At 36.8% G+C, this 24,610-nt stretch overlaps 1 protein-coding gene across 1 annotated transcript in view; it reads left to right on the plus strand.

The window, feature by feature from the left end:
- HOMER1 (homer scaffold protein 1) overlaps nt 1-24,610 on the plus strand; it is an 87,905-nt gene that overhangs the window by 16,651 nt on the left and 46,644 nt on the right. The window contains exons 2-5 of the mRNA XM_039709765.1: nt 6,383-6,539; nt 12,898-13,029; nt 17,505-17,597; nt 23,699-23,841. Of these exons, the coding sequence (XP_039565699.1) occupies nt 6,383-6,539; nt 12,898-13,029; nt 17,505-17,597; nt 23,699-23,841 (525 nt within the window). The remainder of the gene's footprint in view (nt 1-6,382; nt 6,540-12,897; nt 13,030-17,504; nt 17,598-23,698; nt 23,842-24,610) is intronic.

Here is a 24,610-nt window from a genome sequence, read left to right on the forward strand (position 1 = left end):
AAACATAACAGCAAAAACAGGTCTAAGAATATAGGTGTAGAACTAGATAAACCATTGGTGGGATTGGAGAGATTTTGATTTGGTTACATGATTGTAACTTCCACTTTTTTTGCTATCTCAAAGCTTGTTTTGAGATATGAAAGTTGTTATTGTATATGTACATTGTACATGAAAGTTGTGTGTAAGACAAAAAGCAAAATCTGAAGTTGTAGTCATTAGACAAGTCCTCTGAGTGTGTTTGTTCAACTCCATAATTTTAACTTCAAGATGGTATTGTCAGTTATATCCTGTCTAGAAAAGGATTACATTTCAGAACAATTTCCATACATTGGAAGCCAGTGTTATGCAATACTTTCCCCCAGATGTGTACAATTTTTATCAGACTTCAGAGCATTTTATGAACATGGAATATTGTGTGGTTTCCTGTTGCTTTGAACTGGACACAGCAGACCCTGCCATATGACAGACATATGGCAGGGTCTGCTGTGCCCAGGACTGTAATGGCATGAGGACAGCACATTTTGTGTCCAGCCTTCACCACTCCAACCAGCTTGGAGTGTGGTTGCACTCCCATTTTGAGCACAGAGATATTGTCCTGTTTTTGTCTGCATGTGGCATTATCTTCCTCTGAAACTCTTTTTATGAAACCTGGTGGATGAAATCTTGCACTGATTGCAACAAGAAAAAATCTGCAAGGCACATTTTGTTGGACTTGTTTTGAAAGCAGTCTTGTATGTGGACTCCATTTGCATCAAAGCCAGGAAGTCTGGATAATGCACTGGAGTTTGTAAGATCCATGTTGGAGACGTAGATGTGGACACGAATCTCATGGAATTTTCACTATCAAAACTGAGCTGAGTAAGAACACCCCCATCACACATGCTTATTCATTCCCTTTTTGTCTTACTGTTTTGGGAAAATACCTCTGCTGAGAAATTTAAAACTTCCACATGGCAGGCATTCCCGTGGTTGTTCCTTTTTTTTAAAAACTCAGTTGCCCCATGAGCCACAGTCACTCAGTGTTAGCCTATTTTGGTGTCTGCTGTCTGCTTCTGCCTGGGCAGCTCTTTGCTCCAGCTCTTGCTTAAGAGTCAACACCCATGCCTCTTTTGTCTTCGTCTGCAATCCTGGCCTGGTCTTGTGTCCATACAGGGAAGTTCACCTCATCCTACATAGTGCAGCTCCTCCTCTGCCAAAACACTGTCAATTTAGCGAGTATGGAGGAGGAAGGGAGGGTTGTATCTAATTTTTTACATGTTTTTTAGCATCATCAACCCTCCCTAAGGGGAGGCAAGTAGAACATCTACAAGTAACATTGTAGAGGTTCATACTTTCTTTTCAGTTGCATTATTGTTTTCAGAGTAACTAAGACAATGGAATCCCCGTCTTCAGAAATTACAGGCTTTATAGCGTTCAAGGTAATTTTGGAGTCATGGTAAGCAATAGTGTGAGGGAAGAAATCAGCAAAAAGAGGTCTTTAACACTAGTGCTGTAGAAGTACCAGATGCTAAAGAATAGGTTTGGTTTTTTTTAAAAATGAAGCATATATTAATTATGAATTAGCAAGGAAAGTACTTTCTAACCTTCTATACTAACTTAAGCTTCTTTTATGCAATCTTTGATTAATGTAACACTTAATGTATTGAGCAGTCTGCATTTTTTTTTTTTTGTAAAGGCTGTGTTAAGGTGTCAAAATGGAAAGAGTGGTTGGAAACTATTTATTTAACTGTTAGTAAACAGGTTTATCTCCTAAGTTGAGTTTAGGATTGATCACATATCAATGAATGAATTTCTATATTGATTGTGGAAAAGCCTGTTACACATGCTTGCTGAAGTGATACTTCTTATGCTTCCTTACTCATCACATTGCTTCTTGGGTCCAGGAGGACTTGCCACTTCTTGTTAGTCTTTGTCTGACCACCGTAATGTTGCAGCCTAAGGCAATTAAGAAGAGCAGGATATGAGCCTTAATGTTTTTACATGCCTGAGCAGACATTTCTAATAGTCAAACTGTGTTACTATGGCATTCTTGTTAGTTTGTTTTCTTTTTGTTCAGCATCAGCATATTTCTGGAAAAATGAATTACTTTGCTTTGTAGTTAGTAAGAGGTTCTTGCCTTAGTTCCTATTAATGTCTTTAATGAGTACCTTCTGATAATGAAAGAAAAAAAAGAGAAAGTTGAAAGGAGAAAAGACGAGAGGGAAGAGTAAGAAACTGGTAGGGAGGTTTGGTTTTTTACAGGATTGATTTTTCCTCTTTAAAGATGTTCTTCCTTTCTGAACTTTATATGGAGGAGATGGTGCTATATGCTGGGCCAATGGTTGGATTCAATGTTCCTTGAGGATCCCTTCCAACTCAGCTTATTCTGTAATCCTGTGAAAAGTAGAAGACTTATTTTTTATATATAGAAATATACATTATAATTTTTAAAAAACATATTAATTGTTTGACCACCTAGGAAGGCAAAAGAGGAAGCTATCATCCTATTTAACTAATATTCCTAAAATTAATATTATTTCAGCTGAATTGATTGAAACTTCCAGACTGGGAGGGCATCTTGTCCTTATGTGGATAATGGAAGAGTAAAACTTTTATGTGAAGATGTATTGGCCGAAGTTACAAATATTTTATATGTTTTATACATTATGTGTTGCATGTTCACAGGTGTTTTAGGAAATCTAAAATTTAAGTAGTTCTATATAATATGTTGCTACAGAAAAGTGCAGATGATGTAATTGTGTAGCAGCTTTGAAGGACTTCAGTGATGCACCAGTGACTGGTTCTATAACACATTTAATCCTGTAGATATATAGTACATAACTTCCATTAGATTGCAGAAATAATCTTTGTAAATATTCATTGTCAAGTATCAAAACAGTGGTCTAATTCTAGAGTCATATGAAGTTTAGTGTCTTTGTCAGAAAAATCCTAATTACCCCAGTAATCTGGCAAAATCATGATTTATCCAACTCGTTTAACAAAGGGAGCTATGCTTTTTCCACAGAGCGAAGACAGCTTGTCATTCAGTAAAGCTGTTCTTTAAGCATGGAAAGAAAAGACTGTAACTGTAGTTTTATCAGAAGTGATTAAAGAAGTATAGGTAAGCTTCATTTATACTGTTCCATACCTAACTGCGCTATGCCAGACCCACACTCTGCCCTGCAAAATGCTCTGCTTTGTCTTGAGCAGCACTGCTGAGCAATCAACAGGAACATGCAGGCCACCTCATCAAACAAATTGACCATATTTTGGTGGCGCTGTGGAAGATGTTGTGATGACAGTGCTGGAGAGCAGCATCCCAGGGCTGAACAGCTCACTGACACTCACTTCAGCCATATAGTACTCACCTACCTTTTACATATTAAAATCCTAACCTGTGGTATGCTGAAAGTACCTGTTATGTGATATACTGGGATGTGATGTACTGGGAGTGAACTGAGCATCAGTGCTGGTCAAATGCATATTTATTACCCACACATCTATGTCTTGGATTCAGTTCTTCTTTGATCTTTCATTAACGTGGTCAGAACCTTTATAGTTTCCATGTCAATATTCATCAAAACAGTTGGTAGGCTTCTAAGATTGTTTCCCATTTTTTGATGGGCTCTTTAATTTTCCAGGGTTAAAGAGCTGGTGCATTATGTTAATATGCATCCCTTGAAATTACTTAACTGGGAGGTAAATTATAAAATATACCTAATATTGAAGACGAATGAAGTTTAAGTATGATTGAAGAAGTAATTGTAGATATTCAAAAGAGCAAAAAGAATTAGTTTGTTCTGTTAAACAAAAGGCCTATAAATGCCAGTCACCTTTGCATAACATTTGTGTACAAGAGATTTAGATCAGGAAAACAGATGTGCAACCTCCTATAGCTTGGTGGTTTACAAGGAAAAGATAAATTGATGCTGAGGATACATTTCTGTGGAGAACTAGTATGTGCATTGATCCCATTGGCTTCCCTTCCTCCTTCTTCATCTTTCACTGAAACTCTGTTTTGCTATCTCTGATCTAGTCTACATACTCCTGTCATTTCATCCAACACCCAACATAGGACAGCACCACGTCTGTCATCTGGTGACCTTCAAGGAATCTTGGCTCCCAGCTGAGTAATACAATTCTGCTACTGAAAGCTGCTCTTCTGCTGAGTAATAGAGATATTTCATTGAGTTCACATGTACGCCTTTGTAGTGAGGTCAAATTAGACCCCTTTGACTACAGGTACCCAAAATTCTGAGGGAATATGTTTTGGGAAAAAAAGTGTTAAAAACATACCTCTGAAAATAAAATGAGGGCAGGTCAAAGGGTATGTTTTTTGACACCTGTAAAATGAGAGTCAAAATATCTAAAAAGTTAAATTCAACCTAAAGTTGTGGTACTTAATATCTTTGGAATTTGATGGCAACATTCCTTAAAAAATACAGCAATCAGTTTGTCATTAAAACACAGCTAAACTGAAACTGACAACTATAGTATCTTAGAATAGTTTGAATTGGAAGGGACATTAAAGATAATCTAATTCTAACCTGCATGTGTGGGCGGGGGCACCTTCCACTAGACCAGGTTGCTCAATGCCCAATCTAGCCTGCCCCTGAGTGCTTCCAGGGATGGAACAGCCACATCTTCTCTGGGCAGCCTGTTCCAAAGTCTCACCATCCTCATGGTAATGAATTTCCTCCTAATGTCTTATCTAAACCTGCCCTCTTTCAGTCTGCAGCCATCGCCCCTTGTCCTCTCACTGCATGCCCTGGTAAAAAAGTCCCTCTACCACTGCTCTTGTAGCCCCCTTAGGTACTGAGAGGCTGCTGTAAGGTCTCCCCAGAGCCTCCTCTTCTCCAGGCTGAACAATTCCAACTATGTCAGCTTTTCCTGACAGGAGAGGTGTTCTGTCCCTTTGATCATCTTGGTGGCCTCCTCTGGGCTCCCTCCAGCAGGTCCATGTCCTTCCTGTGCTGGACCCCAGAGCTGCTGAAGCCCTGCAGGGAGGGTCTCAGCAGAGCAGAGCAGAGGGGCAGAATCCCCTCCCTGGCCCTGCTGCCCACCCTGCTCTGGATGCAGCCCAGGACACGTGTGGCTCTCTGGGCTGGGAGTGCCCATGGCTGGCTCATGTCCAGCCTCTCAGCCACCAGCACCCCCAGGCCCTTCTGGGCCGGGCTGCTGTGATCTGTCCATCCCCAGCCTGTGCTGGTGCCAGGGCTGCTCTGACCCACGGGCAGCACCTTGCACTTGGTCTTGTTAAACCTCATGAGATTCCCATGGGCCCTCTCCTAGAGCTTGTCCAGGTCTCTCTGGATGGCATGCCATCCCTCAGGTTCATCAGCTGTGCCACTCAGCTTGGGGTCAGGTGTAAACTTGCAGAGGGTGCAGTCAGTTCCATTGTCTGTGTTTGATGAACATACCAAAACTGATGTCCATTGGGACTCTGAGCCACTAGTCACTGCCCTCTTGATGCAATGGTCCAACCAGTTCCTTATCCACCAAACTGTCCATCCATTGAATCCATCTCTTCCAGTCTAGAGAGAAGTATGTTGTAGGGCATGTGTCAAAGGCTTTACATAAGTGCAGATACCTGACATCCACAGCCCTCCCCTTGTCTACTGATACAGTCACTCTACTGTAGAAGGCCATCTTATCAATATCTTAGTGATATTAGAATGTGTTTAGATTTCTGTGCAATGCTGTGTGTCCTGGTATTGGTCATGGGGGAAAATGTTGTAAATTTTTAATTGTAATACAGGGTTTTTTTGTCTCATGTAATTTTATTTGCTAAGCAATTTACAATTTAAAATGTATTTTATACATTATTTAATGTTGGTAAATACCTTTATGCCTTCAGGCATAAAGCTCCAAAGAATGAGGGATTCACAACACATGTTCCTGGCTTAATTAATGTTAGTATTAGAGTAATTGCATTGAATCAACTAGTTCAGATCCAGATTGTTGCATAAAATTTATGAGAATAATCAGAATATTAGAAGATTTTGGAGAAGAAATGGACTTCAAGTTATGCACATTCTGTAGTGTGCAGTGAAATGACAGAAATTACACATGCATTAATGCCATTTAGTTTTAAGGGATAGGTGGGCAATGAAGAGCTGGGGGGATGATGAGATGGTGCTGAATCTATATTAGAGATGCCTGTATTTATCTGACTCCACGACTGGATGTTGATTTTTGCCTTGGAAGACTGAGTTTTGCTTGCATATATGTATTAACAAACTTACCTACTCTACGCAGCAGCGCATACAGAAGTCATCACGCAAGGTTTATTGTCTAGAGTAACTTGTGTATATCCAAATGGGCACAACTGGCAGATAGCTTGTGTGCAGTGATAGTAGGTACAGATTAGATTAATGACTTTTTCTCTCTCTCTCTCCTTCAGGGAACAACCTATCTTCAGCACCCGAGCTCATGTCTTCCAGATTGACCCAAACACTAAGAAGAACTGGGTTCCCACCAGCAAGCATGCTGTTACTGTGTCCTACTTCTATGACAGCACAAGAAATGTCTACAGAATAATCAGTTTGGATGGCTCAAAGGTAAATTATATTTCAGAAAACCTAGTTGTCTGAAGCATTTTTGCTACTATTTTCTAGTTTGATGTTCTTCATGTTTCTTCTCAGATGTTTGTATCATTATCTGACCAACAGATTACTGACTTTTTAAAATGGTAACAGTGCCTCATCATATGTTTTAAGTGTTTATTTGTAAATTCTGTTTTCCATGTAGTTTTGTTGACTTCAATAACTGTTGCTGAATTGAAGTGGTGACCTGTGGCTTGGTTAATGCTGTGAGAAAGCTAAAAAGACAAAAAATTGTACAAAAAGTACTCACAGGGTTACAATAACTTGTTTTTATTTCTGTAGTCAGTCATTTATCAATATAATTAGCTTCAGCTTTATGAAGGACATCTGTTCAGTGGCCATAATCACTTAGTAAATCCTTTGTTATGTAATCTTCCATTTTTTGCGGTAGAGAGTGCGAGGATTGTCTCCTAATAAAGCCTATCTAATAAATGGTAAGCTTTTATCTAGAGTCAGTTTGGTTTTAGTAGGGTTTTTTTGTGGGTGGGTTTTTTGTTTGGTTTGTTTTGGGTTTTTTCTCTGTTTTAACTAGAAAGGATATTGTGCTGAACTGCTGCTCTTGTAAAACATGTCTTAGAAATTAATTTGATGTGCAGAAAATCCTTGACTGCTTCTACCAACATAACTATAATAACAGTAACTTTTACAAACAGTGTAGCAGAAAACTCTACACTAAGGGCATTAAAGATACACCGACTGTAATCAAAAGTTGTGATTCTTTCCAGAGACCTTCATTTGAAGCCTTTGGAAATGCATCAGTTCACAATGATTGGAAATTAAATACTCTGTTAAAAGCATGACAGTATTCATGGAGGTTTTATGACTACTTATTGTCAGCTGAAGATTATTACCCTGTATTTTTTTAAATACCCAGAATATTGCCATTTTGAATGTAAAATGAGATTTTTCTATCACAAAGAAGTATATAGAAATCGATCTCATAGTCAAAAATCTCTGCTTGAAGTGGCTGAGACTGGTATCAGAGCCTACCAGATTTTTTTCAGTTTTAAGTCTTACTTTGTTTTTTTATCTTCTCAGCCATTCTTCATGAAATTATTCAATTAATTCTGTCAAATAATGAAAATTACTTTTGAGTCAGTATTAATGAATAAAGACACTGGGATTGGAACTAGATGATGTATGAAATCAAGAGTACCAGTTATAAAATGTAGTGCTTTAACTAATTTGGAGAATATACAAAATCCTTGTTCTGACATCCACTGAGGTTTCTCTGCCTTCATCCTGATGCTGCAACTCCTGCTGAGTGCCTGCTGAATTAAATTGTCAAGTAGTTGTTCACCTATTTAGTTATTCTTTTGTCTGCTGCAGCATTCTCTCTACATCCAGTACTAATGGCAAGGTACATTGATAATTCAGTTCATTGATTTTATTTACTCTGTGAGGGCTGCAATCCTAATAATGTTTTCATCTAAGTCTTAGATGAAGATCTAGAATCCCAGTCATGGTTAAAGAGAGTCCCATTCTTTCAGGCATTCACCAAACTGCTCTGAAACATACACAGGTGAATAGCGGAGGGACACATGGAAGAATTTTAAGTGAGTTTCCAGCATAATTCCCAGAGAGTTTGTTTATTTTTACTTCAAACCCCATTCCTTTTTTTTTTACTGCATCTGTTTACATATAATATTGTATTTCCGAAGAGTTAAATGTAAATATAAAGCATTTTTGAGTACACCCAGAGAGAGTCCTTGCTGTATGGCATATAGCTGGATGTCAGTAACACTGCTGACAATGCACATGTTGCCGTGGCCAAAACAACTTGTCAAACCCTACTGGTTTTGAAGCTGTCATGCCCCTCCCTCAGAAAGAATACATCCAAGTGTTTTATTTTACACCTGGGTGCTGGTGGGGTTTTACAGCATCATTTTGGTTTGTATGGTAGAGAGAATTATGTGCTCAGTTCTCAGGCACTGAGCAGTAAGTCAGTAAGTAAAGGCAGCTCACATGTATATTACTGCACTAGGAATGTTGGAGACAGGTACACTATAGATTTGAGAGGTAATCCTATTTCTGTCCCACAGCCTTCTCTCTCTTTAGGTTGGTGCATTTCAGAAGTATTCCTGGATATAATTTAACTTCTCTACTAATTATCTAAGAGTAATTAAATCTTTCTTCTTGAAAACAAAAGGACATTTAAAGACTTGATCTTCACTCCCCTATTATGCATTGCAGTTTCCAGCCTGAATTTCCTTATGGGGCTTTGGTTAATTTTGAAAGAGAGTTTTTTTTTCTCCTTATTTGAATTTGATTTAGCCAAGACAGTTCCTACAGAGACAACTTCAACTTACTTTTAATGCATTTTGTGTAACATTTTCTGAAGCTACTCTCCTCTTGAAATATCTTGCACCAGATATGATGTATGTCCCTCTATCTTGACTACAAAAAAGTGTTCTAGGACCATAAGGTGTTCAGTGTACAGGCTATATATTTTATAGTCATACACAGTATTTGGAGCCCTGTTGCCCATTGCAGAGAAAAATTAGTGCAAGTAATCTCATAGAATTTTAATCTAGTTTCTCTGACCTCTTGAGTAAATATCTTTTATGTGACTTTTTTCTCCTTCCAGTCCCAGAATCAAAAGAAAGCCTGAAAAATAAGATTTCTTATGTAGTATGGCATGACAACATTGAGCAGTTGTTGCTAAGGCTTTCAGTTCTCATTAATTATATACTCATATTAGACTTCCTTGGAAAAATGTGTTTTAGTACTTCTTTCTCTAGGTGATTGAACAAAGCCTCCGTTGTTTCTCCAGTAACAGTACAGGCAGATGTCTGAGTCCCACTGTCTTTTGCATTTTGTCTCTCGCCATCTCTGAAAAAAGGAAGGAGACCAAGTATAGTGTTCTTGCTGTACTAGTTAACTCTCTGATAATTTTTTTCATAGCTACAAGGCAGGAAAACAAACTTAAATTTTGTATTATTCTAGAACAAGAGAAGACTCTAGAAAAGAGTGGTTTCCCAGTCTGCCGGTTCCATGAACCTTGCGTATATTATTATTCAGTCAAGTCTCCCATTGGTGTTACTGTACATGATCTTATTATTTTAATCACTGTCTCAGTTTAAAGTGACAATTTTTAAAATGCTCAATAAATGTTTTGAGTAAGACCTGTACACAGAAGTGTTCAGTGATTTTCCTTTGAAGAAGTTAGAAAGTTCTGTGTCTTAAATTATTACTGCTATTAGTTTAAGCACAAGATAAAATAATATTTGACCACAACTATGTATCTTGCAGCTGTCAGGTTTGCAGCTCGTAAAATGAACAGTTCAGACACATGCCCTATTTTCTCATCACTAAAGTAATATGAAAGAGAAACATGAAAGCTATTTTATAATTCCAAAAAGCCTGAAGATAACTAAATCAGTTTTCTTCAAAAGCTAAATGTCTTCCTGTCAGATTGACTCTGTTCTGTTTTTAAGATCTTCGTGTTCATTTATGGAAACAACATTCTTAAAAGTTGATGAAATATTTGACACTTGTTATACTGATAACTATGCAGTGAAATCTGGATTAGAGGAGAGCAGTTAAAGTAGTACCCATTTGAATGGACAAGACAGGCTTAACTGTAAATTTTGATTTAAAAAAATATGGTTTTTTAATCTAAATATATGAAGGCTTGGTATCTAGCTTTTTCCAGAGACACCAGACTGTATTTGTAGGATGCTCTAGTATTACACTTTTAAAAGCATAGTTTTGGATGTGAGAGACTTAGCATACCAAGGCTTTTAATTTAGAGAAGATGGAAAACCCTGATTTCCTTGTAAAATTGGTAGATTCAGTGAAAGGTTTGGGTTTTTTGTTTGTTTGTTTTTGTTGTTGTTGGGTTTTTTGGTGGTTTTTCTTTGGGTGTTTTTTTTTGTTTGTTTGTTTTTGTTTTGTTTTGTTTTGTTTTTAATCACTGGGATCTGAATGTAGTCTTCCCAGTCTTTGAGCTAATGCTCTCTACTGAAGTGAAGCCTCTTTACTTTTCCTTCTTGGAAAATAAAGGGAAAAATCACAGCCAACACTCTCTCAACACAATTATTTTTGAAACTTTCGTTCTGCTTTTCTCTCTTGGAAGAAAGCAATTTGACAGTCAACCCAGCCTAAATGCAGACGGCTGTCAAAAAAAAAATTTCTCCCCTTCTGGACCAGGCACCCTGTTCAGGTTCTCTGTGGTGGAGCCTGTCATGTGGTCAGCAGAAGCCTTTCTCTGTTTTGACTGGGTTAAGCTGCAGCCAGCTATGCTTCTGTCACTGCAGGAAATGGCAGCTGTGGAGGCTTTAAACCTGTGTTTTGCTTGGCGGTCTTAGCTCTCTGGCATTGGAGTTCTCTTCTGAATTGACTAAGTTATGTCCATGACATAATACTCACTCTCTAAAATATGTAATGCAAGTTTCAATTAATCAAGCAATGGATGGGCCTGGGCTTAAGCAGACTAGACAACATAGCTAGAGCTTGATTTGGGGGGAAGAATCTGTATTACACAGTCCCCAGGATATCTAATTTCAAGCATATTACTGTTGACAGTTTCCACAGGAAGTGAGATTGAGCATTAAATGAGCTTGCACAGCTCTGTTCTGGGCTTCCACCTTGTTATTTCAAACGTGGGCTTCCAACCACTAACGGCGCAAAAGAAGACAAGAAGCATACAAGTAAAAAAGAGTATCAGAGCACCTCTTTTCTGAGAAGTCTTGTCTCACATTCTCTCTTTTGTCCTGTGTGCTATAGACAGCAGTTTTCTAGGTGGTCACTTGGAGGCGATTGTGCAAGTAGGAGTCTGGCTTTATGTGAGTTTTGAACCTTATGCCTAAACAAAGGAGAACAGTGTTTCATGTACCAGTGACTTCACTAAGCAGCTTCTATATGAAAATCTGAGGGATGTCTTTCAGACAATGCTGGAGATAGTTCTCCATTTTCTGGTCACACAGCAAATCCTGTCTTTGATCTGATGAGGCTACTTGGCTCAAATGTAAGCTTTCAGGCATTCCAGAATTTTCAAGGAGTGGTTCACAGTGGTAAGCAAAATTGTACTTAGAGACAAAGATTATCAGAAAGAATTGGCTATATTCAGATTTTCTCATCTTCATTAATGTGAGTATAGTGAAGCCGCCAAAATCACCAGTAAAGAGTTTTGTTAAATTTATCTGTGCTGCAGCATCTTTGCTTGTCTTTCTACATGTTGCAATGCATGTATTCTTCTGAACTTTCTTGCAATACTCCTCTCCACTACATCTGAGAATCACCGTATGAACATGGGTGCTGTTTGTGAGCTTGGCTGGCTCCTCAGCTGTAATTTTTTCAGGCTTGCCCTGTAGAATTCATAGAAAATATTTATTTGGTGGTGCTGTGCTCCAATGGTACCCAAATCTCTCAGCAAAAACAAAGGGTGCACAGTAAACTCCTTTAAATAACTACTTATTTCAATATTCACCCAGAAGTCCATATCACTCAAGTAGTATAGACTGATTTTGACTTTAGAGGATCTTGGTCTTAGGAGAGCAGTACTTGGTCTCTGTGGTGTTAAAGTTTAACAGTCACCATCCTGAGAAAACACTGTTACGTTCTTCACCTCTCTACCGTTTGCACTGCACATATGTACTCTTTAATGTGATGGAAATACTGTTGAAATCCACAGTGACACTTCAGTTGCTTTTAGCAGAACCAGCATATCACCTAGTAATTTTATATTGTGTTTGTATTATCAGAACTTACATGCTGGAGGATGGTATTTTTTGCATCCTGTAGATGCAAGAACAAGAACTAGAGAAGAAAAATTAAAACAAGAGTAGCTCCACTTCTGTAGTTGGTGTATGACCCTGCCATTGTTAGCCTTGCTTGTATGTGTGTAAAGAAAACAGACTCTTGTAGAACTGAGATTTAAAAAGAAAATATGTTCCTTTGTATTACTGGGTGTTTTCAGTGAGAATCTCATCTGCAACAGGGGTGGGGGAAGAGCAGCAGTGGAGTTGACAGCCAACTTGGGAGGCACTGCCTTAAGGGACAAAGAAATACAAATGTGAGACAAAAAAGAACTTTGATAGGCTTTATATGTAGAAACTTTAAAGGACTGCTTGCAATTGCGAATTGAAGCCTACACCCCTCCCAGTTATTTCCTCCTTACAATTAATGCAAAAATATGCCTTTGCAATTTTAGCTGGCATTGGATTGGAAAACTGTTTCCTAGTTCCCAGCATGTGTTTCATTCAGTGTATTCAGATAATTGCTTACAATATTGGCATTTTCAATTATGAGTTGTCTTTAGAAAAAAATAAAAACCATGAAGCCCATTTTTTACTGTTAATACCTTTTTCAGGCAATAATAAACAGCACCATCACCCCCAACATGACATTTACTAAAACATCCCAGAAGTTTGGCCAGTGGGCAGACAGCAGGGCGAATACAGTCTATGGCTTGGGATTTTCATCTGAACATCACCTTTCAAAAGTAAGTATGACCAGTGGCGACTCTTCAGCTAGTGAAGCTACTTAAGTGTGTTTTATTCCCGCCCATTATATCTTGACTCATTACTCACAACTGTTATTTAAAAATAATTTGTAAAAAATTGTTCTGTATTAATCCTTATAATGTGAAAGCACGAGAATAAATGTGTTATCTCCAAATTTTCTTCTAACTGATGAAGAAAAGGAGGGAGGTTGAAGCCTCTTACACATTATGTTGCTAATGCTTTCTAATTACTGATTTGTTAGGTTTTTCTTTCTTAAAAGTTGTTCTTTCATTACAGTTTTTGCATGGTAGAATTTAAGAAGTAAACAATTTGGTGTTTCTTATGTATTTAGATCTTCTAGAAAAAAGCTGCTTGTAGTCTTCAGATGCATTTTTGTCTTTTAGCCTACATTCACTTTCACTTTTCTACTATGTAGTACATTAAATTACTGTTGCTTCAAAGTTTGCAGCATTCAAGTAAAGCTAGTGGGAAATATATTCAGTGTAAAATAAAATCCATCTTCTGCTAGAACGCAAAAGTTTAAATGTTTGCTGAAGCAGTATGCGCTGTACAGGAGTTTCTTTTCTACTTCTGCAAGAAGGGAACAGACCTCATTCCAAGGAAAGAAGAAATCCCTGTTTCTCAAACCGATAGCATAGGTCCTCTGAGCATGCTTTCTACATTACTTGTTGTTTTTGCTACTGCCCTGGTAGATGAGTCCAAGAACCTGTACAAGTATGGTTTTTCTTCAGATGAGGAATTTCAGTGTAGTTTAAGAGCTTGTTTTTATATTAAGCAGAAAATTTTCATATTTGAAATAAAGAAAAGATTTGGACACCTAAGTACAACAAGAGAAATACATGTTCAGGAAGGAATGATGGTGGCTAGCTGCTTGAAGGAAGAGTAATCATAGCAGCCCTTTTGAGAAAGTATTTGTCTCAGTCCAAGGATAAGCACGGCCTGCCAGAAAACCATTAAAATGAGACCCAGTATAGTATAGTTTGATGCTTGCTTATTTGGACAAGCATCAGACTTGTAAGATTTCTTCCTTTCATAATCTCTTGGGTTTCCTTTCCACAAAGCAACACAACCACAGGACATTCTGAGTGATTCGGGTATTGCACGTGCATTTGTGCACCTGTCATTGCTTCGGTGAACTTGGAAACCTTGTCAGTTAATTTGGTGTGTATGTCCTAGAAGCGCTTGCTTACCAACATGGTAATAACTTCTCTTAATATTCCAATGGCTTTAGCACAAATGCTAATCTAGTTTACTAGATTGCATGTAGACTAGCTTGTTTTTATTATTCACAGACGATTCTTTGAAGGCAAAGCATCCTGCTGTAGTCATACACACTCTGACTTCAAGCTCTAGGTTATCCTTGCCAGTGAAAATATGTTGGGTTTTTTTAATCGTCATCCTCAACTCTTCTCTTGCCCTCCATCACCTTCTTAATTACAGTTCTTTCAATCCCATTCTTTTCACTGCCATCAAACAGATGTCTAAGACTTTTAAATATTCCTTTGACATAAAGCTCTATATTGCTACTGAAAATTTAATCTGAAAGGCTACAGTAGACATTTTTTCTTAATTTCTTTTTTTTTTTTCTGAGCGGATTTTTTTACTCAGATTGCTGTTTTATGGACAATAAGTAAATTTATTAACAAAAATTCAGAGTCGCAGACCTTTTCTGAAGATTGTGGTGAATCTATGAGCCCTTGTCAGCATACTGTTCCTGTCGTATTATATCTTAGTTATTAAACTGATATTCCTATGAGTTGCAATTGCCAGTTGTTGCTACTAAAATTCCTAAAGATTTAACTTTTTTGTGTTATTTTAAAATGATAAACATATTGATGGGGAAAGAAAACTTTAGATTAGAAGCTGTTCAGCCACTGGGGCTGGTAGGTATGTTTGGTTGGGAATCAGAAGAGCTTAATTAGGTCTGCCTTGTAACTTTAGAGAAATCATGTCTATATCCTCTTTTTTGTTTTGTCTCTCCGTCAGATTACTTACCCTCGCTCCTGTGCATCATAGCCAGGTTTACCAGAGCACTCTGATACAGCTAGCACTTTAGGATTGTAAGTGTTTTAAGTTCCGGAGAGCAAAAGGCAGCCTGCAACCACAAAAAAAGTTGGTCTCATCTGTGACCAATTTCCACAGTTGAATGATGCAAATTATCCCAGCAGATAAAGTAAACTGTTTATTCTCACATTATTGTCTGCATGTCTTATAGTACATGTTTGACTTCTGTACTATTTGGTTTTTTTCACATGCCTCTGTCCTTCTGAACTGATTGCTGGGGTAGAGTGCAACAATGCCAACCTCTTTTCTGTACAATTATTCTGAATAGAAATTAGTGGAGTCTGATGGAAAAGTAATGGCACTCTAATCAACTTCACATACAAACAGTAGAGAGGAAAATGAATTAAAACATTTATTTCTGTTCACTAGGCCTTTCTCAATGTTAGACCACAAATTCATCTCAAGACTGCTCCATCAGTTGTCGGTGATACTTGAAAGATACCTGTTTTGAAGAATATTCACATGACCATGATTTGTTAGCAGAGTCCCTCTTGCTGCTGCAGTAAGAGAAACAGAATGTCCTTCACTTTCACAAAAAATTGAGACTACTTTCTCATTCAGAATATGTCTATGCTTTTGATAGTATCCTGATGTATCAGAAATACTCCTTTTAGGGTACACTGTCTTAACCTCTTGAGTTAGCTGACCTGATTTATTCCATAAAGCTTAAAGAATATGCTAAATGGAAAGTGCCACCATGGATACTGGCAGCAGCCTTATGTAGTCTCCATGGATAATTTTTCATCTTTTCCTTAAAAATGTGATCTTCCAGAAAACTTCTCCTTTCATGCCATGAGACTAATCTTTGTTATTGAGGAATTTTATAAAGAGATAGCTATTATTCATCACCTGACTGTCTCAAAGAATTCTAGAAAAATTGTGGAAATCTCAACCAAATTGGGCTTTTTGGCTCTTTAGAATGCTATTGATCTATGTTTTTTTTTTTAAATGTTTCTGTGGCTGTCATATTTGCTGCCTTTGTCTTCAGCCATTTATTACAAACCTCAGAATCATATTTGCCATTTAATAATTCTCTGGTCTTAAGACTGATTTAAACAATAGTTTACACATAATATTTTGAGGTTTAAGCACAAGTCTTAAAAAAGTATTATCTGGTGACCTGTTTCATCATCTGTTGCCAATTTCATCATCTGTTCTGAGACTTTTTTTGATGCTGGATTAAACTTCCATGAAAAATAAGCTTTCAAATAATGTAACAAATGAAATACAGGATACAAGTGGAGAGAAATAAAAGTCCTCAGACACTAGTAGCTTACCAGGAAAAGGTTTAAAGACAGTAAGGTTTTTTTAGGTCTTCTGTAGTAAGTGAAGTTCTGATTGAAAATAATTGGTGAGGTTGTGCCACACAAAAGGTAGCTTTTGTACCTTGTATATATATTGAGTGCAAAACAATTTTTTCATATGCTGCTGCCAAAGAAATTTAGAAGCTGCTGGAGAAGCTTCTGATATTTTTGCAGAATCATTTCACTCTTAAGCTGATCATATTAAGATAATGGTCTGTATAAAAGCACTAGGACACAAAAACAAATTTGTGGCCACTCTAGAAATTAGTGTAGCAGCAAGAAGAGAAGTGTGGTGCCAATTTTTTTTCTAGCCAGAAAAACCAGGCCCTATTCTTAACAAATTAATTTAATCTTTCAGGTTTAAGAGGGCATATATTTCTAAATTGCTGCTTTAGCTATTTTCTGGAAGAGGTGCATGTAGCATAGAAATAAAGCCTCATATGGCAATTCCATGTGCAATTTCATGATTTAGTGTTTAGTATAGGCAGTTCTAGTTCAATGACTTTGTTCTTTAGCTTGATTGTTGTCAATGAACATTCTAGAGATGAACACAGAATTTCCACTGTTTCTTTTCTAATTAGCTATTGAAATTAGAAATGCAGTTAACATTTGGGAAGAGGTCAGTATTGCTTCAGTCATAAAAGAACAAAGTACATTGAAAGCTTTCCTAGCTCATGTTGACCACATCAGGCTTCAGAAGCAGATTATTTGTTTTTTGAGAAGGGTAAAACCTGAATCTGAAAGCAGCTATGCAAAGCAGTTTGTCCCTATTATTAGCCATCTCTGAGGTGAGTTTCTTAAAACTACAAGCAACAGATCATGCTTCATTGCATTGCCATTTTCCTGACATATAAAGAGCGTGTATTAAGATATGTATTAAGATTAAGTGCCTGAAAGGTATGTCACTGTGTAACTCATTTAAATGAGTATCTAATAAGGAGAAAAATTTTTTAAATTACTGACAGAATTTGACATTGTGAAATGCAAAGTACAGCATTCTGTTCTGCATGCAATGTATTATTTCACGCCTACACTTTCTCTTTTTTCTTTTTTTTTTTTTATTCTTTAAACGTATGTACCTTCAGTTTGCTGAAAAATTTCAGGAGTTCAAAGAAGCTGCGCGAATAGCAAAGGAAAAATCCCATGAAAAAATGGAGCTAACAAGTACACCCTCTCAAGTGAGTCTTATTGCCTGATTCAAGCATCCTACTTCTTGTCTGTGCTACTTACTGTTGTTGTTCCTTATGTACATATGTATTAAAAATTAAGGGGCAATTTCTCAGTTACTGTGAATCCTCTCATTGGTCAGCAAGAGTGTCAAGAAGTCTTAAAAATACATTTAACATATACTGCAAGCAAGTCGAAGGGGCTTGTTCTAAAATAAAATTGTGTGGGTTTCTTATTCCTTTTCCTTTATTTTAGCTTTTCCAAGAAAATTAATAAACATGTTTATGTAAATGAACTATACTAAACACTTTTTGTACTCTTTCCTGTTGTATCCACAAAACTTCTTGTGGTGCACTGTAACTAACTTTTATGGAACAATCATTGCACCAAAAATAAAGGTTGAAACAGCAAACCATTTTTACTTATTCCCTACTGTGTAGTTTTCTCTTGTGAGATGCATTGAAGGAAGATGATAGATTCACAGCCTGGTTCTGGAGTTATATTACAGTTAGCTGTGATGCACGGTAAGAGTTTATAAAAGCTATCTCAAAACACGAAATGAGTTAATCTCAGCAAAATTGGAGAGTCAGTTACTATATTGACATTTACATTAGTTATGGCTAAAATTAATTATGAATACTTAGAACTTGCTTTGAAAAAAGAAACTCCTTGAGGCTTTTATGCCCCATGTCTCCTGTATTCCCCCTGCCCAAGATTTTTGACTCAGTTATCTATTTGCTTTGTTTTAAGCAGTAGTGAAGACAAATGCAATTTCTTCTCTTGGAGAATGCAACAGCTTGAAAACTACAGTAGGGACTCCTGGGTTGAGTAGACTGAACATTTTTTCTGGGAAGTCTTTTCATTGAATCAGTGTATCTTCAGTGCTTTTTACTGTATTAGTCTCTTGATCTTTGATGGAGTAAGGATGGCAGGCAGTTTGCAGCGTGCTGCACAAACAGTTTTATTGCTACCAAAAAACATCTGGTGTCCTACCAAGAGTCAGTGGAAATCAGAACATACACAATGAACAAGCATCATGTTGTTTTCCCTGTAAGCATTTTGCCCAAATGCTAGGCTAGATTTGCTGTTAATGGGAAACTGCTTACTCCACTGAAATGGAAAAAAAATAAGGCAGGGAGTTCTATAAGTTTACTGTCTCTAAATTTTTGATAAATTCCACAGAGACAGTGGAAGTATGTATTTCAATATTATACACTTACCAATAATACATACTTGACTTTAGAAACAGTGAAGTCCCCCCAAGCCTCTAGTTGATGTTACAGGAAAAAAAAAAATTATTATGCTTCTCTTTTGACACATTGATTTATATTTTGGACTCAGAATTTTAATCTGACAATGTTATGTAGAGTGACTTATTACATGGTTTGGACGTAAATTTGAGCTATTCACTCAGAGATAAGATGCTTTTGTCTTGCAGCCAATCAGGGTTAAAGCTTTCTCTTAAACTGTGTGAGCTATTAATGTTGTTCATTTTCCTGTACAGACTTCTTTTTACAGTTGAAACCTAACATTTTATGCTGTAGGCAGTTACAAAAATGTTACTCTGAGTGATTCTATAATGCCTATTGTGGGCTGCAATTTCATTATGGCACACTTAAGAATAATTCTCTATTCAGGCCTTACTTTTCTTCTCTAGGCTTTTTACTGTGTTGATAAGCTAGTGTATTATTCTGGGTAATACATTTAGTGCAAGTGCTGACACATGAGCATAGTAGTTTTCACATACTAGTTCCCTAGAGAGATGGGAATCAAATCAAGAACTTCAGAGTTTAGAACAGATAAGAAGCAATGGCATCATGACAAACTCCAGCAGTTCTGTGGTACTGGGCTCATTCAGTCAGATTTATGACTGGGAGGAGAATGGGTGCTTGGTACTAGGGAGGGAAGTTGGGACCATAGAGACATTTGAAAGAGCACCTGCTCTCATTTTCATCATCTGCTAAAAGATGGCTGCAAGGCAAACAATTCAATTGTTGTTCTTCTGAATAATTTTGTAGCTCTTCATTCCCATTTGCATAGTGATCCATTGCAGAGGGGGAGAGTGAAAGAGGGAGATATTTTTAATGGTCAGTAAATGCCTTGCAGGAACCTGGCTTTTTTAGTGGAGCTTTGGCAGCATTGACAGGAAGGACATTGGGAGGTTTATGAGCTCTGTAATGATAACTCAGTTATCTAAAAGGATCAGTCAAGATATCTGCATGTCCAAGACTCTGCAGTCTTGGACATGCAGGTATCTTTCTGTGTTAAATTAGTGGTAAGCAAGAAAATACTGCATATCAAAACTGGAAAATATAAACATCAAATTTAAAACTTAAATAGAATGTTTTATTTCTCTTGGTACAACTTTAAAAAATGTCCTTATTATTTGTCACTTAATTAAAGTACTGGATATGGTACATTTCTTACCCTCTCCACTACAGAATTCCAAAATAGTAAAAATAGACTTCTCTGCCTCAGTATGCCCTTACTGTTTGAATCTTTATAAAATATCTTTACAACTAATGCAACAAAACATTGCACAAGACAATTGCTGTTCACTATTGTTTGATGCAAGCCTGAAAATATGTCTGCTACGTGTGAGTTTCAATTCTGAATGCCATGCAAAAACTTGGGAAACTGCAGAGAAATAGAAATCAAGACATAACAGCAAAAATATCTCAGAAGTTTGGCATGTATTTGTAGTTCAAATATTTAGTGGACTCTAGCTGTGTTAAAACTAGAGAGCAATTTTGCCTTTAATCCACTAAAATTAGGTTGATTCCGTCAGGTGTTATGTGCTTTAGCAAATCGTTGCTCCTATACAGGGCCTCAATGGCCAGGAAATAGAAGTGCCGTGGGGGTTTTTTTGATACTTTGTTTCATTTGATGGAAATGTTCTTCAGATTTTTTTTTAGTGTGTGGGAAACACGTGGTAGAAATAAAACCATGCGTAGCCTAATTTGCAGTTACTTTATAGCAGGAGTGCCTTGTCCTCTAAGCAATGCTGCTGCTAATTTTAAACTCTTCATTCTCCCTGTTTCTTTAATGCTCCCTGTTCTCTGCCTGCCTATCAGCAGGCTTTACTTTAATTTTCCAGAATATCAGATAATAAATAAAATCACCATTTACCTTAAGTATAAAGAGAACTATACTTGTTCAGAGAAAGACAGTGACCTGGACCACCAAATTAGAAGAGAGATGCTGCTTTTTTATATATAAAGTCCCACTGAGTACCCTGGGCTATGTCAAGATGAAGAGTAGCGTATTGTTTCTGTGTCAGAGAACCTGTACTTTAAAGCCATCTGTATGAAGACAGATTCATATAATAGTACACAATTTATCTCTATCTGGTATGTCTGGAGGCTTTGGTCTTGAAAGAAGTTGTCTATTTCAGGACTTCTAAGACTACCTATGCAAATAACTCTACCATCTGGTGTCCATTTAACTGAGCCTTAGGTATTAAAAACTTGTAGTCCTCTTACTATGTTTACATAAAACTGAAATACTGGGTCCCCTGCTTTGCCACCTCCTATTTCCCAGATTCATCTTGTAATAAAGGAAATAATTTTGCTTTTGTCATAAAACTCATGGATCTCTCAATGCCAAACCACCCATTTCTCAGTTACTAGTTTCGCCATACCCTTACACTTAGCTCTGGAGTTTACTGAGCTGCATGAAGCAATAGCCTGACAATTGTGTCTACCTACTTGCACCCCTTCTTTTAATTTAAAGTAGCCTTAATTAGGTTTAAGTGCAGAACCAAATAGAGCAGTTTGTACAGTTTGCAGTTGCACCCCATCAGTCTTGAGAGGTTTCACCCAAATCAGTTGGCATCTGAACCTCAGTTCTTTTCTTCTAAGGATGACTGTGCTCTGATAGGTTTTTTTGACCCTGGTTATTTCAGATTAAGACCTTTTTTGGTTTCTAAAATTGTGGGGTGGGTAAATTATTTAAAATAGTCTTGTCTGTGATTCTGAGCCTTTTCTATGCAAACTATTAGGAATAACTATTGCCTGAAAAATTTTACAATCACATGATTTTTAGTGAAAAAAAAGTTGGTTTTGGCAAAATTATCCTGGTTTGTAATTTTTTTGTCTTTTTCTCTGTAGAAGTACAAATTTCATTAGAGCTTGTGAAAAAGGTCCGGGATGTTATATGAATTTTTGCAACAAATACTGCAACAAATGTTTCATACATGTCTGGGTGGCAGTGGCAGGCAGACTTACGCCACTGCCAGCCAACGCAGGGAAGCACTATGAAGAGCAGCTGTGCCAAGAAGGTGTATGGAATCCTTATTGAGGCAACAGTGTAATACTCAGTATCTAAACATGACGGATTTGGTGGTTTTTGTTAATTATTTTAGAACCACTAACTTCTATTTTTTCTGTTCCTTATTGTTATCACTATAAGGAGGTTTGATCTGGGCTTGTTTTACTTTGAGGACTCTTCTCTAAGTGCATATGGGTTTTTTTAAAAGATGTTGAAATATAAGATGTCTTTTGATGAATACCCCACTACTATGTTTGTTTAAATACTAAATACACAAAGTCATGCCCAATTTTGTAAATCTGGAGTGGATATGTGAAGTTATAATGGTATGCAATAAAACCTTAATTACAGATGCACATCTCACAAAATACTTTTAATCCTCTAATTAATATAAAATGAAAACATTATTTGTAAACATTTGTGAAAAGTCTTTTCAGTGCAAATGGCTTTTCCTATTATATTTGGTGCTTTGTTCATAGTCAGCTCCATTAGAGTTGTCTGCAAATAAATTACTTATCAGGCACAGGTAGTTGTGAATATGTAAAAGCACTGATTAACCTGTACTTTTTGTGCAGGAGAAACACATTAAAAACTGATGTTTCTTTTGTTCATGAATTTGCAGGCCATGAACTTTAGCTATTACATAGACTGCGATGTTTTTCTGCCTTAATTTTTGTTATTTGCATTTCATTCATATTAGGAGTCTATGGAAGTACTTTAATGAAAAAATAAGCCTAGATGGAAATCGTAGTTTTTTTCTTTCTATTGAAATAATTTTTTTTGCACTCACATTTAAAACATTTTAATAAGTAGACTCTGATTTTATGTATCTAGTAGTAGTGTTGCAGGAATTTTATCTTAAAGATACAAGTTATGCAGCTATTTTAGACTGTGGTATGTAAATTTTTATAGTACATAATGTAGTTTGACAAGAAGAAAAAATAGAAGAAAAACATTTAGATCCAGAAAGTCCTTCTTTTATTGTCAATGCAAACTATCTATCCTATTGGATGATGAGAATAATAACAATAATAGTGTAGTAGTAGAAGACAAAACTATGCCATTGGTATAGAAATTTTTTTTTGTCTCTATATTATCAACTCTCTTCTTTTTCATACTTAAATGTGCACACAAACGTACATGCTGGTGTGATGAAAGATAATGAAAACCACAGCAGTGCCTTCTGCTAGAAGGCAAACATTAAGTTCTTCAGGTGTTTGATTGCATAACCATAGCTATGTATACCTCTGGCTGTAGCTGGAATATTCTCCTTCTCAGATAATAGCACGACCAGCAAGATCTAGGCCAGACTAACATGGCTATGAAAATTTTTACCTGTACTTTGCTGAACAAATGTTCTTTACAGATGGTTCATAGGTGAAACTGGGAACACACTGCAAATGGCCCTCCCTCCCACTGTTCACTTTGGTTAATAAACAGCACAAAAGCTAGATTTTGAAATAAATACCAGAATTGTTTTATTTCACTGCATTAGAATGTAAAGTATGAGACAAGAATTCCAAGTGTCAAGAGTCTGTGTATCAGAGTGAGGGTGGAATGTAATTCCAGGTAAGAGAGAGGTCTGTAATAAGTGGAAGGTTGGATCTCCCAAAGAATTCATAGGCCACTTGTGTTTTGTGTAAGATAATGTGAATCTTTTGGTAATTCTGTATTATATACACATGATGAAACGGGACCATGAGGGGTGCTGGAAATCTGAACACCATATTAATACTAAATAAAATTTATGTATTATTTAAGAATGAATGTTAGTTCTTTTATGTACATAATCTTTCTGGGCAGGTCACTTTGTAATTTCAATATGTTGTTTTTTTCACTTAAGGAATCAGCTGGAGGGGATATTCAGTCTCCTTTAACTCCGGAGAGCATTAACGGGACAGATGACGAGCGAGCGATGCCAGAAGTGACGCAGAACTCAGAACCAAGGGCTGAACCAACACAGAACGCATTGCCATTTACCCATAGGTACAGATTCCATTCCCACATCCTGATTAAGTGATACCTATCTCCTTCCTTGTTAAAGGGACCTTCTCCCATGTTGTTTGGGGAAACAAAGCAAACCCACCTCTCACCCCAAAAATGGACTCACTTTTGGATTTGTAATATTTTTTCTAATTTAAAAAAAATACGAGAAAATCTCTTGGAATAAGATTTGGGGGAACATTATAGTTAATCAGCCCTTGAACACTGGTTAGTGTAGGTGTCCCTTTAACAGGAATCAATATTTCAATGTCTGAGCTCTTAGTAAAATTACCTACTTCATAGAATATTCCAATTAAATTATTTTTGTACACATTTTAAAATGGCTGATGGGACTCGATGTCAACCTTTCATTGACAAGTTCTTGGAAGAAAAGGGACTCTTGCAGCAGTTTTGGATCATGAAGTTTAAAGCAGGCTTTAATTGCACAGTTCTCTGACACTTGTAAAATTTTTCAACTTTTTTTCAAAATACAAGAGAAGTGCAGCTCTGCTTCAGACTGAATTCTTGTTTTTGCACTAGGAATGCTGTGCTCTGTTCTTTGAGAAAGGTAGGACTTTTTATTTAATTATACAAGTGATGAGTTACAATGGATATATTTTGCCTATTAGAAGTAATTGTAAAGAGCTGTTCTCAATAAAACACATAATTTATTGGGACCATGGAGAGTAAGTAAAACATTTAATAAAGTTAGAACATATCTAGAAATACTAGATTTATTTTTTAAGCATTGTGTAATTCAGCCTGAGTAGAG

This window comes from Passer montanus, unplaced genomic scaffold, assembly GCF_014805655.1.
Source record: "Passer montanus isolate IOZ18808 unplaced genomic scaffold, ASM1480565v1 scaffold22, whole genome shotgun sequence".
NCBI lineage: Eukaryota > Metazoa > Chordata > Aves > Passeriformes > Passeridae > Passer > Passer montanus.